General features: G+C 47.3%; 1 protein-coding gene across 4 annotated transcripts in view; it reads right to left on the bottom strand.

Moving 5' to 3' along the window:
* Positions 1-16,204, bottom strand: part of LOC119187099 (nuclear hormone receptor 4) — a 185,300-nt gene that overhangs the window by 15,090 nt on the left and 154,006 nt on the right. For all 4 annotated transcript variants that reach the window (XM_075884853.1, XM_075884854.1, XM_075884852.1 and 1 more), the window contains exon 2: positions 720-1,671. In XM_075884853.1, coding sequence (XP_075740968.1) covers positions 720-1,666 — 947 coding nt within the window. In that variant the 5' untranslated portion in view covers positions 1,667-1,671. The remainder of the gene's footprint in view (positions 1-719; positions 1,672-16,204) is intronic.

Consider the following 16,204-nt stretch of genomic DNA (forward strand, 5'->3'; position numbering starts at 1 on the left):
AAAAAGCCAGGGGAGAGCCACCATGCGAGGAGAGCGGCAACGAAGAAAAACCCGCCAGCGGCGCCCGCTTAGCGGAGAGCGGATTCTTCCAGAAAAGCATGCGCTACAAATGAACCTGATTAACTGTATAATATCGAAGACGGTGACCTTTTACGGTGGTAATCTAGCCGTCACCCCCCCCCCCCCCTTCCCACTTTTTCTTGCCTATATACACACAGTCTGCGTTATGAAACTTCTTCGTGTGTACTTATTGTAATGCATGCATTCTGTGACTTTTGAGTCTGCTTGCAGTTAAAAGAAGTCGTTGTAATATAATAGACAAGATTAGCATTGTGAAAGCCAGATGGGGACGAGAAGGAAAGACGTAGGACCATGCTTGTCTTGTGCTTCTACTTCTCGTTCCCGTCTCATAGCATTAGTAATCCCGTTCTATTATGCTCGCTACGAATATCCCCAGTTTCCACTTTACCTGTCTCGCTATACAATGTCTTAATATTGTACACAGCTATTAAACGTATAAGGGTTTCGGGGAGGCAGCTATCCTTTTGAGCATCTCTACTTTCGTCATAAGTTACCTGCTCCTTTCTAAATTGATTAAAGAAAATTAACTGGACTTATGGTAATCTTGACTGCGATGCTTGAGCGCGCATTTCGACTGTTTGACTAAAGCACGCGAGCCGCGACAACAGCTGAGTCACCATGCTGCAGAGTTTGCTCACCCTTCGCAGGTGATGATGCCGTAGTGCAGACCGGTGGCCTTGTCCTCGCAGATCATGCACACCATTGGCTGGTCGTCCTCTTCGTCGGCGCCTCCCCTTGAGGTGGATGGCGTCACGCCGGCGGCCACGCATAGGTTCAACGCCTGCGAGTCCGGCAGCTTGTCGACCCACGACGCCGCTGGCTCCGGGTTCTCGTCCCGGCGCCAGCTCGCCTCTTCTTCAGAGCTGGCCGCCGACGTGGACGCGCGTCGGTAGAAGATGGGCGACCGCTGGAAGGCCGGGAACGGTGGTGCGTAGCCCTCGCGGCTCACCTCGGTAGCGGCTGCCGGTGCGCCTGCCGGCCAGCTGACCACCTGCGGCCTGTACATGCGCCGCACCACTGACAGGTTCTCGTCTTCTTTGGGCCTGTTGAAGGCGCTTGAGTCCGGCGTCCATGCACTGGTTGCTGGTCCCGCGCGCCGCTCTTCGTCGTCCGAATCAGCCGGGGCCACTGGCCGGCCGGAGCCTTGTGGAGGCGGGGACTCATCCGCGCGTCGCGTTGGAGGTCCAGGGGCCGCGGCACCGCTGGACGACGAAGACGACGTGGTTGTCCGTGACGACGACGATGCCGCTAATGGCTGCTGGGACTGTTGCGACTGTGGCTGGTGCTGATGGTGATGCTGATGCTGTGACTGATGTGACTGATGTGACTGCTGCGACTGCTGTGACTGCTGCTGTTGCGACTGTTGCTGCTGCAACGGCTGCGACAGTGGCTGTTGCTGCTGCTGCTGAGCAGGTGACGGCTGTTGTTGCAGCGGCGGCGGCGGCGGCTCAGGCGACGAGGTGTTCACATCGCCGTTGTTCTCTCCATCGCTGCTGCCACGCGAGTCCACTTTCCGTCGCTTGAGTTTGATGTCGTGGAATAGGCTCATCTTAAACAGTAGCCTGTGCAGGAGCGGGGGGAGCATACTTCCTGCTCGCGTTTGGAACGGGGATGAGGAGAGGAGAGAAGAATACGGGACCGTTAGCCTGAGCAGAGCATAGGCAAACAAGTGCTGTGGAAAGTCACAAGCGGTCTACGCGTGATAACGAATGGCAAAGTTGGAAGCCCTTCATTTCTTTCTTTTTAACACTGCTAAACCTGACGCGCTGTATTATTTTTCGTGCCTTTTTTGCAGCGAGGGAGCAAGAAAAGAAGATAAAAGGTGGTCATCGACGTAATACATTCGCCACGCCCATCGCAAATTGAGCGCATTGAGTGATGTGCGATAACTTTCCCACACGTATTTCACCACGCCACCTTTGCCTCAATGGCTCCGTAGATTTCCCGCGCGAAGTTTCGGGTTCGCTTCCTTGACGGGACAAGACGTCTCTCTATACTGTAATATTGTTCTGAATTTTTTAAAAAAATCACGACGGGTTTCGCACTAACTGTTCAACTATTTGCCAGTACGTGGCCTAATCGGACAACGTTGATGATTAAGTATTGACTATTTCATATAGAAAAGCCTCAGCTTACTTGACATCCTAATTATGAATATTGGTATCAGGTTCATTCGCAAGCTTATTATTTGTATATACTCTTTCTTCTTACTATTATTTTCTTCTCTTTCTTTTGGAATCCTTTAATCCCATTCCCCATCCTTATACAAAGTATACCACGCCAGCGAAAATTTGTTTTCCCAATAAATAGCCTCTCTTTTTTTCTCGCAAGAAGTGGTATGGCGCCTGCGAGTTCAATATCATGCACGAAATTGATGATGCCGATTCCTTTCTTTCGTCGCTCGTATTTATACAGCATAGTGACAGCGAAATCACGTCACAGCAAGGAAATCGAGGTTTTTGTCGCAACGATGTTTGTGTAAACAAACACGGTCGCTCATCGCAAGCAGTTCGCGAGGTCCCGGCTACATAGTTGGCGTGCACGACCGGATGCCTCGTTCACGACGAACATCGATCGTTAAGCGTCATCACAATCTTATTACTACGCTCGTTGCGCAATAAATGTTTACTTGCGTGTGTACGCTGACAGTAAATATCATGCCATGGCCTTGGGAAAACGTTTGAAGCTCGTATGAAGTTATCTTGAAGATAAATGTTTTTGCTCTACCGAAGTGCATATATATATATATATATATATATATATATATATATATATATATATATCTTCGCGTCATACGTTTCCTATACCTATAAAGCCACCATGGCATAACATTTATCTATGAGCGCTGAATATACGTCAATTGAAGTATCGCGTGAATGAGTGCGAATCCCAGAGCAAGGACGTGTTTACTAAAGCAGTATTTGCTTTTCACCGGTGAGAGATGTTATATGTTCTTTTAGTTCCTTATTCTTCTTTTTATTACAAATACGAAGTATTTTTGTTTGTTTGTTTGTTTGTTTATTCAAACTTCATTCTATGTATACGGACGAAAATGATGTGCTCATCACGTGCACGTATTTTTGAGTTTGAGGTGTCCAGAAAGAAGGATAGAAGGAGGAATAAAAGAAGTGCGTAACTGTTCGAGTAATTATGTTCGAGGGAACCACATGATGCCGAACTTACGTCCTTAGTATCTGCCGCACTAATATTAGAAGCACATTTCTGGTTCACAGCAAGATGGCGTGACTCATCGGGTAATGCCATCGAGTACATTTAAAAGAGCGTTTTTTTTCTTCTTTAGTGTTTCATTGATTAAACCAAAGCCGGCATCGCGCAAGGTCGCAAACCATTCACAGTGGGACACAAATGTATGCCGTACAAGTGGGCTGTAAGTTGTAACCTTGTTCGCACAAACGTGACGTGTATACACTGTGACAGTCGCGGTGATGGAAGTCACGATGTCACGTCGACGTCCCTCTCGAAACGATTTGGGGGAATCGTGCAGTCTTTGTCGCGTCACACCGCTGACTAAGCCGTGAGCGCCTCGCGTAGCGGCTCACACTGACCACCCTGTCGCTTTTTGAGTAGGGAATTATAACACGTCATTCGTCGCAAGGAAAAGACAGAAACCCAGAGGTTGAATATTCGGGAATTTTTTTAGGGGCGAAGCTCCTTAGGGCGTGGGCTGTGCGTCCCCTGTAGCCTGTATCTAGCCACCTCTAGTTTAGTTCTTGCAGTGTTCACTAGATGGCGGTACCGTCCCCTGTATGTAGCCACCTCTAGTTTAGTTCTTGCAGTGTTCACTAGATGGCGGTACCGTCTCCTGTATGTAGCCATCTCTCGTTTAGTTCTTGTAGTGTTTACTAGATGGTGGTACTTGTAGCTGATGATGAAAAGATGCAAGATGTTATAAACTAGAAAGCGGTACTTGTAGTTGATGAAAGACGCGAGATCTTATAAAATAGGAATGATGTCACATATGGCGCGTGTCATTGGTCGAAGGCAATCGTTCGATTTAGTGCGGCGACGTACGCTAGGGGGAGTGATGTAATAAAATCGAGTGGGCAAAATGTACAGAGGATTCATGGTTTACCAGGTTTACCTCCGGAGCTTCGCCCACTCATCATTATTCACTTCGTGGATATGGCGGAATTTTTTTTTCCTTTGTGTGCGTGCGCGCTTTTTGTGTCATTCGTTGTCGAATGATAATGACCCACTGTAAGCAGTCCTAGCCGAACGGCGGTCGCCGCAGCTGTATACAAATAAGGGCTGTCGACTATTTTCACAGTGAGCGTGAAGAAATCGGAGCAAGCAATCGATCTATATACAGTGGTGGCTGCGGCTATGTGTTTATGACGGTGAGCGGCGGAGTCCGATTGGTCACAGGCTCAATGTCCCTGTTTTTTCGACCTTATATGCCACCTAAAAGCGCTCGTCTATACTTCACAACAAATTCTTGACGAAGTCCATTGGGATGTACAAGTGATCCTAGCCTCTGAAGCAGTCAGAATCATCTGCATCGTCCAAGGAATGGAGACCGAATGCCTCTTTTAAAAACTGTTTGAATCTCCCGCGGGATGTCATCTACGTTAACTTAACCGCACGTAATGTAACACACATTTTGTTCTAATAAAAACCATATCAAAACAAACTTTGTTGCATCATCAGATATGCGTGTAATTTTGCTGTGTTTGTTTCTTGCTGTGCGTGATTGTAACCTCTTACGCTGAAGAGAACTTGTGAGGAAACGTATGGGGAACTACTGGGCCAAGTATACGGAACGAGTCGTACATGGGAAACGGACGAGCGAGCGAATGATTGGAGGCTTGCGGAGGTTGCCAAGGATTGCGACGTGCTAACCGTCGCCTCATTTGCGACGCATTGCGGGAGCCCGTTGGGGACGCGCATCTAATCTCATTTACCATTTCATTCCTCTTGTTCCCTAGCGCCAGCGCGGCCACCAGATGCAGCGGCCATGAGTCTCCGAGCTGCGCTGCCGCGCGACGTAGTATATTGCTTCGGCGTGTCGGCTCGCTGAAAGGCCGAGCAAATCTGCCGAGGAGCACACATCGCTTCAGTGGGGGAACGGTAAAAAGAAGGCTGGCGATTGTCAGTTTCTTTCTTGCTTCTCCTTCTCCGTGTTTGCCTCGTTTCGATCAGGTGATTAATGCGCAGCAAATCGCTTCCCCGGGCTCCTCTTATTTGACTCCTACCTCCCCTGTGCTACGCGACGCCCGAAAAGATGGTGCTTATGTCTTCTTGATTTCTTTGTTCTTTCTTTCCGGTGCTAAGATTTTGTTGCAGTCGCGTCTGTTCGCTCGCTGGTGGCCCTAATTTATTTGTTTCACTTTTCTTTCCGTTCCGTCTAATGAAACTCAAGAATGCACCGGGAAGCCATAAGTCAGCAATAAGGCGAAGGAGACCGACCATCATTTACACTTAGTGTCCCCTCGCTCGTAAACGTTCGTTAGTACTTCAGCCGCCGCGGTGGCCCAGTGGCATATGGTGCTCGGCTGCTGACCCGCAGGTCGCGGGTTCGATTCCGCCTCCGCGTTTTCGAAGAAAGCGAAAATGCTAGAGCCCCGTGTACGTATAGGTAAGGGAGAAGAAATGTTGAACAGGGATGTTCACCAGTCCAGGAAAGCCGGTTTGCTTCCCTACACGGGGGAGAACGGGAAGGGGTGGTTGATAGGGTACTTGATATTATACTATGGCGTGCTCGATAAACACGTAGTTTTGGAGCGCGAAACCCCGGAAGTTATTCTTATTAACGCTTAATACTTCAAAAGTCGACACTTGCGCCGAGATCAAATCGGTCCTTGATGTTTACGGTGATTTCAAAGTCCTACAAGCTACCACAGCGTCTATTATCAGGGGTGCATTGTAGTGTATGAGAGTGTTTGGTACAGGTTTCTTTGGTCGAATTTATTTAGCACTACACGGATTTGTGTTCCCAGGGGGAAATCACCTGTTCGGCTAGTGCATCTTCTTCGATTTGCTTGAGCCTTTCTACAACATGTTTCAAAATACTACAGGTCACTCGACGAGTGCCAGTATTTGTTTCGATCGCGTGGTCAAAAACTAAAATTGAATTTTGAGGTTTTACAGTGAAAGGCCGACGTCACATGGTGTTCGATAGAGTTTGTTGCTGCTTTAGGCTCTATAATCGACTACTGTAACCACGTAGTGAATTAAGCCCGCTTAATGTGTGCATTTTGTCGATGTATTTGTAATGCAGTCAGTTGCGTAGTGCCATAAAACTACTTGAAAATGCCCTGATCCCAAAACTGACTGATGTACTTGTCCTTTATCTCAGCCATTTCACTGCGACGTGCACTGTTACTTTAACGTTGATGGTGGCTTATCGTCACGCTGCACACTCTGGCCGTTACGTGAGAGAATCAAGACGTGACATGACCAGATTTCAGCACGAGAGAAGAAAAAAAAACGTGAAACGCTAAAGTAAGCATTCCCTAATGACACAGGTAAATCAGCCTAAACAACAATTTCTTTTTTTTTTGTAGAGTAGCGATTCAAGCCCCGGCAAGTGTTCCAATGTGACAAACGTCTTTTTTATACGCTCTTGACTCAACTGACCTCGGAAATAAAAATTATTTCTGACAGTGAACCGAGCAGAGACCAGCAATGGTAACCACACCACGCACATTTAAATTTTTGAGTCATATTAAACAGCCATATTAGCCATATTAAACAAAGTTTGAATTCAGTTTAGATTTACTAAAGCTTACTAAAGTATATAATTTACTAGAGCCTACAGTGAAAAAAATTACGTGTACGTGTCTGTGCGTCTGCGTCTGAGTGTGTGTGTGTGTGTGTGTGTGTGTGTGTGTGTGTGTGTGTGTGTGTGTGTGTGTGTGTGTGTGTGTGTGTGTGTGTGTGTGTGTGTGTGTGTGCGTGCGTGCGTGCGTGCGTGCGTGCGTGCGTGCGTGCGTGCGTGCGTGCCACTAGTTCTGATTTTTTTTCCCTGGGGCAAAGGCTGGTGTGACATCTCACTGTAATTTGTCCCCTTTTTACCCTCCGTCTAACAGTATGCTAATAGTGGGGGGCACTCCCGGGTGTTCTTTAACGTGCACCCAAATTTGAGCACATGGGCCTACAGCATTTTCCCTTTCATCGAAAACGCAGCCGCCGGGATTCGATCGCGCGACCTGCGGGTGGCAACAAAGTACAGAAAGAAACACAGACGAGCACTGAACTTACAACTGAAGTTTACTAATTGTTCCGCGCGGATGACAGCTGAAAGTAACGTAAAGGCTCATTTTTCATTTTGGTCTTTTGCGAATATTGGTTTGTAATCTTTTGTTAACGTGTCGTTTTCACTTATATTCTACTTCATTTCTGAAAGAGACTGCAGTCGTACGTTCAGCGCCCATCTGTTTTCCTTTCTATTCCTTGTCGCGCTGATGCCAGTATAATGAACCACGAACTTGCTCAAAATTTTGCACTACCTTAACAGCTGCGCTCGATTTTTCGCATTGCGATGCATCGTGCCCAACTTCTTTTTTCCGTGTGTATATCACACGGGAGCCCGCAAGAATAGCAAGAGACCTCTATGGCATAATGTTCCTTACCCAGATGTATAAAGTACATACATGTTTCGCATGGGATTGTCGCGTTTTGAAAATCTCGGAGGCTCATATATGTAACAAATGATATAGAGTTCACACAGGTAACAGGATTACACTAGCACATTCAGTAGTCGACGTACTGTGGTTCCGCATAGTAACGCAACAGGTTTTTCGAGGCAATATCTCGGCATGCAGTGAGGAAAATGGGTGAACGAAATGCAGGAATGACACCGTTACCGTGAAAGGCTCCTAGCGGGGTCAGGTATATGGCATACATTAAAGCGTCGCTACGCAAGATAAGTGTGCGTTGCGCGCCGGCGCTCTGGATGTCTCGAGTTGTTGGTTTCGTTACTGGCTCTACTATATGCAGGCTATATATGGAGACGTGAATAACGGCTGGGACATGGCCATCATTTTCTGCACTCTGTTGCGCGTGTTGGCAATGGTGAGTCATCGCCAGGACGTCTATCTGATGATGATGAAATGTCACGTGTAGGGCGAGCTTAATAGAGTGCAACGAAATGGAATAGCGTGGGAAAAGGGTGTTCGGTGAAAGTGGCACACGTTTGCGAGAACAAAATAACGGCGCAGAAAAAAAAAAGATGTCTGAAGATTTCGTATACACTCACGAAATTCATGGATGTGTATGAAATACCCGTTGACAACACTGGTCCGCTGGGCAGGATTTGCCTAAAAACTGTGAAAATATTGGACGGAGAAAAAATTGCGCTACAATTGCTGCGAAAAAGGAAGTTTGGTAAGAGACAAAAAAAAAAGAAGTGGACAGTACAAGCGTTCTGTCCACTTCTTTTTTTGTCTCTTCCTTTACTTCGTTTTTCGCAGCAATAGTAGCGCAATCTTTTCTCAGTCATGAAAAACCAACTAGCCCAACACCTCACTTTGCTAAAGTGAAAATATCACAATGCCTCTTCGCCTACCCCTTGTTTTTGTTTTGTTTCATTCACTGCTATAAGGGTGCAACAGAAGTATACGAGCCGAGTACTTTCCTAGGGCTGGTATCGAATCGTGTTTTACACCAGCAAGTCCAGCACAGTGTGTTAGAGCCGCCATGGTAACTTAGCGGGCAAAGTGCAATGCTGCTTAAGCTCGATGACGCGGGTTCGAGCCCCGGCAGCCGCATCTCAACAGTGCCGAATTGCAATATGGCCTGTTCAGTTAGCTTTGAGTCCAAGTTAAAGAACACGAAGGGGCCAAAATTGATCTGCGTACTCTTTCCACTTTGCGGCCTGCCTCAAAATCATATCGTGGTCTCATAAAGAAAGAGAAAAAAAACAGCAGGCCTAACAGACCCAACGTGGTTCACTTATCGTGGTCTCTTCACGTGTATCCCAGAATTTAGTAATTATTTAACGCTTGAGAGCAGTTACACCGGTCATTCGGTCAGCCATCGTTGCTGACTGCAGAGCCGCGATTGAGCATCGACGCCCCGCTATCTCTGGGACTATAGAACCACATGCGTCCTTTCCCCGCGCACGAGGACCGCTGCACCTTTAACAAGGAAAGAGAGAAAATGCGGAAGCCGGCCATTTACATAAACGCGATGCTCGCGCATCGCCGTAATTTGATGCGCTGCGCGTGTAGAGCATCGACCTTCTTTTCTACGGCACCCGGACCAGCCACATTTGCTCAGGGGCTATGGCGTCTTGCATACTATTTAGGCGCTGCGCCGTGTTCCCTAGTGGGCTGCAGAAATTGGGCGCCTTCTTCTTCTTCTAACCACTATATGTACCATACTACAGATTCGCAGCCGCATTGCGACGGGGACGGAATGCATAAGCGCTCGTGTCATTCGTGCGTATATACTATTTCACCTAAGATGTTTTCTCGTCTTTGTATATTGCGACGTCAATTAATAAGGCCACGAAAACGTCGTATGTACCCACCCAACCGTTTTCATGCGTATGCACCGCAATACTGTTCGTTCAAATGTGATTTGATTGATATGTGGGGTTTAACGTCCCAAAACTACCACATGATTATGAGAGACGCCGTAGTGGAGGGCTCTGAAAATTTTGACCACCTGGGGTCCTTTAACGTGCATCCAAATCTTAGCACGCGGGCCTACAAAATTTCCGCCTCCATCGGAAATGCAGCCGCCGCAGCCGGGATTGGAACCCGCAACCTGCGGGTCAGCAGCCGAGTGCCTTAACCACTAGACCACCGCGCCGGGGCGTTCGTTCAAATGTGAAAGATGGGAAACACAACAGCCCAATATGGCGGCACTCGGTCATCCGTAATGTAGTCTATACACGTTAAAGAATCCCGATATGAAGGCTAATTAAAACGCAGCAATATATCACGGCGACTGTATTGTCTGCGTCCTACAGATTCAATTTTGTGTCGTTTTTGCGTCCAGAACAAATTCCCGCCTTGCTCCTTTTCCGGTGAGCACGCATTTAGATGAAGGAAAATAAACTCTGTCTCACCCGGTGTGATACGCCAACCGTCTACGGAAATTCGATAAAGCCGCATTCACAAAAACTACAGAGCTCTGACTGTAGTGCATAAACGATACAACCCTTCATTTTATCACCTTCATCCTTAAGCCGCTGTAATCGGTTGTTAGCGGACAGTATTTCCGGTTTATCTCTTTATACCAGGCAATAGGCGATTTCTCGTGCTCCGTATTCTACTTCCAGGGGCATAGCCTGCCGTTCACGCGAATACGAAGCGTTGAAAAAAGGTGGTTAGATGGCACATGCTATCTCATTGAAGTACACTGCTGTACAGACATACGGTACAAAATGTGTGGCCTCCGATGTGATACGCTAGGCGCACTTGAAAAGTAGGCTGCTATACCATGCACTGCTGTAACCTCGCGCATCCTCATGATCATGGTTCAAGTCTTGATTGATGAATACGTGGGGTTTCACGTCCCAAAACCACCATATGATTATGACAAACGCCGTAGTTGGGGGCTCCGGAAATTTCGACCACCTGGGTATCTTTAACGTGCACCCAAATCTGAGCACACTGGCCTACAGCATTTCGGAAGGAGGCTACAGCCTCCATCGAAAATGCAGCCACCACAGCCGGAATTCTATCCCGCGACCTGCGGGTCAGCAGCCACTATAGACCACCGCGGTGGGGCTGGTTGAAGTCTTGTCTGATGTGGTTGTACAGGGTGATGTTTTTTTTTTCATTTTCAACTAACCCAATTCACTGTGCTGCAGTTTTGTTTAAATTATCTGATCTTAATGCGGCTTGTGAGAATTAAAGCATTCAGGAAGGATGAGAATTGCCTGTCGCGTTATTTTATTTGTAACGTCAAAAAAGAAGTATAAATAAGAAATAACGAGAACCATGACATTTCGCGAAATTTCTTATAAGAGGAACTGTGCACTATTGAATTCAGAGCAGTTTCAAGCTTTGGATTGTCCTTTCAGCACCTGCTGTAGAGTAACCGATTATCACACCCTAGCAGCATACAATGAAGTCTCTAGAATTTCTATTTGGGAGGTTTTTACCAGAACGCGAGAGCATGTATAGATGAGTGCCGGTCTGTAAGGTTGCAGGGGGAGGCGCGGTATATAAATCCCTAGAAGCATACGTTGCATGCTCGATCAGTCTTTTTCGGGTGTCGTAATGGATGCCATAGGCTCAAGTAACGGAGAGACAAGGCTTCGCAGGTGGGATAACGGGGGGAGTATTTTCATTCGTTGTTAGCTATATACATATAGTATTGGAGAAAACGAGTGACCACAATCCTATAATTGCTCAGGCGGTGAACACTTACCCAATGAAGATCGAGCCACGCCTGTGCTGTTGAATAATAATAATAATAATAATAATAATAATAATAATAATAATAATAATAATAATAATAATAATAATAATAATAATAATAATAATAATAATAATAATAATAATAATAATAATAATAATAAGGCGTGAAATAAATGGCTCCATCAAAATCGCTTCGTTTCTTTGTATTGGCCCCCATTGTTCTTGGACTATAACAATGGACTATAGGTCTGAGTGGCAGTGGCCCTCCGAAATACACCACGTTATCACTTGAAAGAGTGGTTAACCCTCGTGCCAACCCGTCTTTCATTGTCGTGTCTAGTCATGGACGAGTTTAAAGTTCTTGAATCTTGTCAAGTCTCGGGCTCTTTCATGGGATACAGTGCTGCTTAAGTTTACTGGTAAACAACTAATTGCACCCGAAAAGGCCGATGGAAACTGTGACGTGAGTAGGTGATAATATAGCGCTGGGAACCCCAAAGTGCGGCGTCTCCGTTCGTCTTTCGTTTTTGCGTGTTTAATTCTTCCGGCTTGACGAACATACTGAAACTTGCGGTGAATTTTGCTTTTCTGGTTAGAGTAATTTGTAGTTATTCTTTTAAAAAATCGTGTTTTTTGTACTCTTTTTGTGCCCTTTTAAGCCCTAAACGTCGCAAGCAGGATACTTCTGTGCGATGTCATTGTTTTTAATTTTCTGGTTTTGAAACGGATTTACTCGTCTTCACATAATCATGATTACGGATATCTAGACCGATAGCCAGGGAAGGCTAGTTTCCGGTCCAGCGTCAAACATAAAGCAGACAGATCAGGTGCGGAAATTAGTAGCACAATATTCCTGTGCATATCATGAATAATAAAAAAAACCATGAAATGTACTGAAATACGCCTGATTAATCTATGCAAATAATCTAGAGATGCTGTTTGTCAAGAAGAGCATCCTGTGGGGCCGGCCAGGTAACCGATTGACCGTTCGATGAATCGGCTGAATCGATAATATCGTAATCACTAAACGAATCATATGCCGCGATTGCTGCTTGTTGCAGCGTGCCCATCGGCGCGGTGCTTCTCGTTGCGTTGATCGTACTGAGATGTGCGATACATTTCAAGCTCGGAGCAATTTATGGGCCCGGCTGTCGTATGCTGGTCATCGTTGCTCGGCGCAACGCAGGCAAATCCAGATATGGCATATAGCCAGCTGTAGAGTAGTGAGTGCTCACTCGCAATGTAGGGAAATCTTTTTCCTCTTCCTCTTCGAGCACCTCGATGACGATATTAGGTGCGGACATTACTGCTACTTAGCTATATGGACAACACAAACCATGTCTAAAAAGTGAAAGAGGAAGCAAGCGAGAAATGGAGAGAGAAAAAGAGGAAAATGGGAAGACAATAGAATTAAAAAAAGAAATAAGGAGAAAAGAAGACTGAAAAATTGGAAAGCAAGAAAGAAAGAGAGGAGGAAAGAAAAAGAAAGCCGAAGAGAAACAAAACAGGCTGCCCAGCTCCGTACTTTCCTTACGCTTGGCACCCCTTAGTGTGAAACTGTCTTATTATTTTTTTCCTCCTATATCATTGCTGTCTACGTATCCAGTTGTACTTCGCTTATTTCATTAAATGCCTCATAGAAAACGTTGTTGCATAAGGCGGTGGCAAGAAAAAACAAACTGGTGCTCGATATGAAATATAATTGAAGAGAGCTTCGGCAAGGCCAGATCGGCTTGCGATGACGTGGAAGGCCACTCTAGCCTCCTACTGCTCAAAAAAAGACTAAGGCTTGATAATTGGTGGTGCGGGCATGACGCAACTTGAAGCACGTGGCAGGCACGATGGGGTGTTATACAGGTAGCATTGCGTAAGGGGTAATAAAAATGAGATTACTGTAACAAAGATGATATAGGAACAGTGAGAGAGGATGACGACCCGTCGACCGAAAGCAAGCGTTGCACTTTCAGTGGTAGATTGGTGAAAACATCTAAATACGCCGACCGAGGGCTAAAATATTTGCCCATGCTTCAGTTTCAACGTGCCCAAGGGGCTTCAATGTCTGCATTAAAGTTTTATCTGGATTACACCAGATTGCGTCATCGATATGTGGGGTTTAACGTTCCAGAACCACCGTATGATTAATAGAGACGCCGTATAGTAGAGGGCTCCGCAAATTTCGACCACCTGGGGTTCTTTAACGTGCACGCAAGTCTGAGCGAACGAGCCTACAGCGTTTTCGGTTCCATCGAAAATGCAGCTGCCGCAGCCGGGATTCGATCCCGCGACCTGCAGATCAGCAGCCGAGTACCTTTGCCACTAGACCTCCGAGCGAGGCCAGATTGCGCCAGTCCATCGATTTCAGTGATAGAGACTGTGAATGGCTGAGCGGGGAATCTATCTTGCGTCACGTGTTCAAGACGGTGCGCAGATCGAAATTGATTCGAAACGAGTATTTTATGTTGGCTTGTAACGTAATGTGTACACCGTGGACGTTTCTGCCTCTGACGCGCGTGAGCTATCGGCATTTCACCGCAACTTCGTCAGCTCATGTTCGCCAGAAACTGGAATAACGGCGCGAATGATAAACGTTGAGAAGAACAATGAAGATACGGGCGTCTTCGCGTTTCCCGCGAATAACAGTACAAAGTGCAAGATGAAAGCTTTGCAGAATATGTGGAAATATTCACACCGTTTTCATGAAATCGTAGCTGGACACTGAGCCGTACTGAAAACTAAAGCACAAATGTCTACGTAACTCACGCGACGACCTTTCGGCAAGATTAACACGAACGTCAGACTCAAATACTGACATTTGCTCTTTTTCTATATTTATTTGTCCGCGCGCGTGTGCACGAGTGTCACTGCCAGTATCAAAATCACAAATAGCCGTCTGAAAACCGGTGTGAAACAGCGTTGTCCTGAATGAATTTGTATGTGTGCTGAATCGGCAAAACTCTCATATAGGATCCCGTTCTGTCGTGGCTGCTTCGACAACATTCACAAAATCGGTAATAACTTCGCCATAGTCATTGGGCGATATTGTATATTTCAAAAGTTTCCTCCATATTTATTTCTTTTGTCAGCCTACAGTCATTCAAGCACGCCAACAGCGTCGCGTTCTTTGTGAATAGCAGATTCAGCGCTTTTTAACGAACCGCTACTCAACCTTAGCCGGCATACTTGTCCCATTAAAAGTTAAGCCGTCCCAGGTATACAGTGACATCCGGGACTTCATGAAAAGTGGCTCAGTCACTTTTCGATTCTTTTTTTCTTTATCGGTTCTTGCGCGTGTGTACACACGTGTGAAGAATATACCAGGCAAGGTGTGCACGGCCGTGCTCGCACTTGGCGGCTGCACTCGCTCAGGAGGCGCCAAAACAGTGCGTCAGTCGTCTCTGCTATTTTAATTGCGCCGTTCCTTTTTGCTGGGAGGGTCAGGGCTTTGGCGCCCCAACTTTGACCTAAATGTTTTTTACCAGCATGCGACAATGACGGCGGCTCGGGCGCTATTTATAAGGCGCTGGGCCGTTTCCCCGGCGTATTCCCTTTTCCCCCTCTCTGCGCAGGGTCACCCCAAAATGTCGCCTTATTTTCGTTCGTCACAACGCGTGCTCGACAGGTGGCGAATGCGGCGACTTTCGCCTTCGCCTCGTTTTGGAGAAACTTGTTTGACCGACGCTGGCGGTTCAACGAGGAGCGCCCTTCCGCGAATCGTGCATGCGAGAAAGCGCGTCGTGTTTCCTGCGGACGCACTTGCCGAAGCAGCGGACAATAAGCGGGCAGCGCTTTTTTTTTTTTTTTCTTCCGCCGAGGAGCAAAACAAGCGGTGACCCCGTTTTGCGGAGCGGGAGGATTTATTTTCGGACCCCTTCCAGACCCATCGGCTTGTGCCAAGGGGAGGAAAGAAGAAAACGGGTGAGAGGGCAGCGTTTGTTTGCGCCGGTGACGTGCGTTCCGCCAAAGTCCCCAGATCGGATCGCTGGCGTAAGGGGGGGTGGCAACGCTGTTTGGCTATTTTCGGAGGCCCCACATCGCGGCGCACTCCCTCGGCCGGACAACGGCTTTTCCTAGCGCCGCGGCGGAACCGAGCTCGACGGTAACGCTCCCCCTCTTCCGGACCGTGACGTCGGGCGGAGGGCGCGTCTCGCGGAAACTGGGCCACGCGGCGCCTTTCTCTCCCCGGGTTCAGTCACCCCAGCGGGTTATTTCCCGCTTCCGCGTGCGACCGCAGCGCCGCCGCTTCTGCGCGCTGCCTGGCCGCTCAAGGTCTGGGTTTCTTCGCCGCCGCTTGGCCGAGGCGGGACACTTTATCAGAGCCGCCGCTGCCTCAAGGTCTTTCGCGGCGCAGTCGATACCAATGAAGGCGGTCACCCGCGGCGTAGGAAGCCGGCGTCTAACTGCGCGGGGCCTTCGAAGCCGTGGTTTTAAACCCGGAGCAGCGCCTGAGCTGCGCAGAAATGCAGTTGTCACGTGATAAGACGTGCGTACTAGAACGTGATTCCGGATACAGGGATAATCGCTGCGATTCACAAGCCCGAGTGTTGATCTGCTCAGGTCAACAATTGAGTGTTTGAATCGCCGCGATCGCTTGCGAGATCAGTGTATGCCTGAGGCGTTCACATATCTCCAAGCTTATTGGAAGCTTGATATACCGTAAACCACGTCTGGTTTGCGACTACGTACATCAGATTACACTGATAACAATGCGGTGGGAAACAAACTGTAGAACATACATTTGCTGTGGTTTCTAGTCGATCAATCGTATTTGATTAAGAACATTAAAAAAA

Source organism: Rhipicephalus microplus, unplaced genomic scaffold (assembly GCF_043290135.1).
Source record: "Rhipicephalus microplus isolate Deutch F79 unplaced genomic scaffold, USDA_Rmic scaffold_49, whole genome shotgun sequence".
NCBI lineage: Eukaryota > Metazoa > Arthropoda > Arachnida > Ixodida > Ixodidae > Rhipicephalus > Rhipicephalus microplus.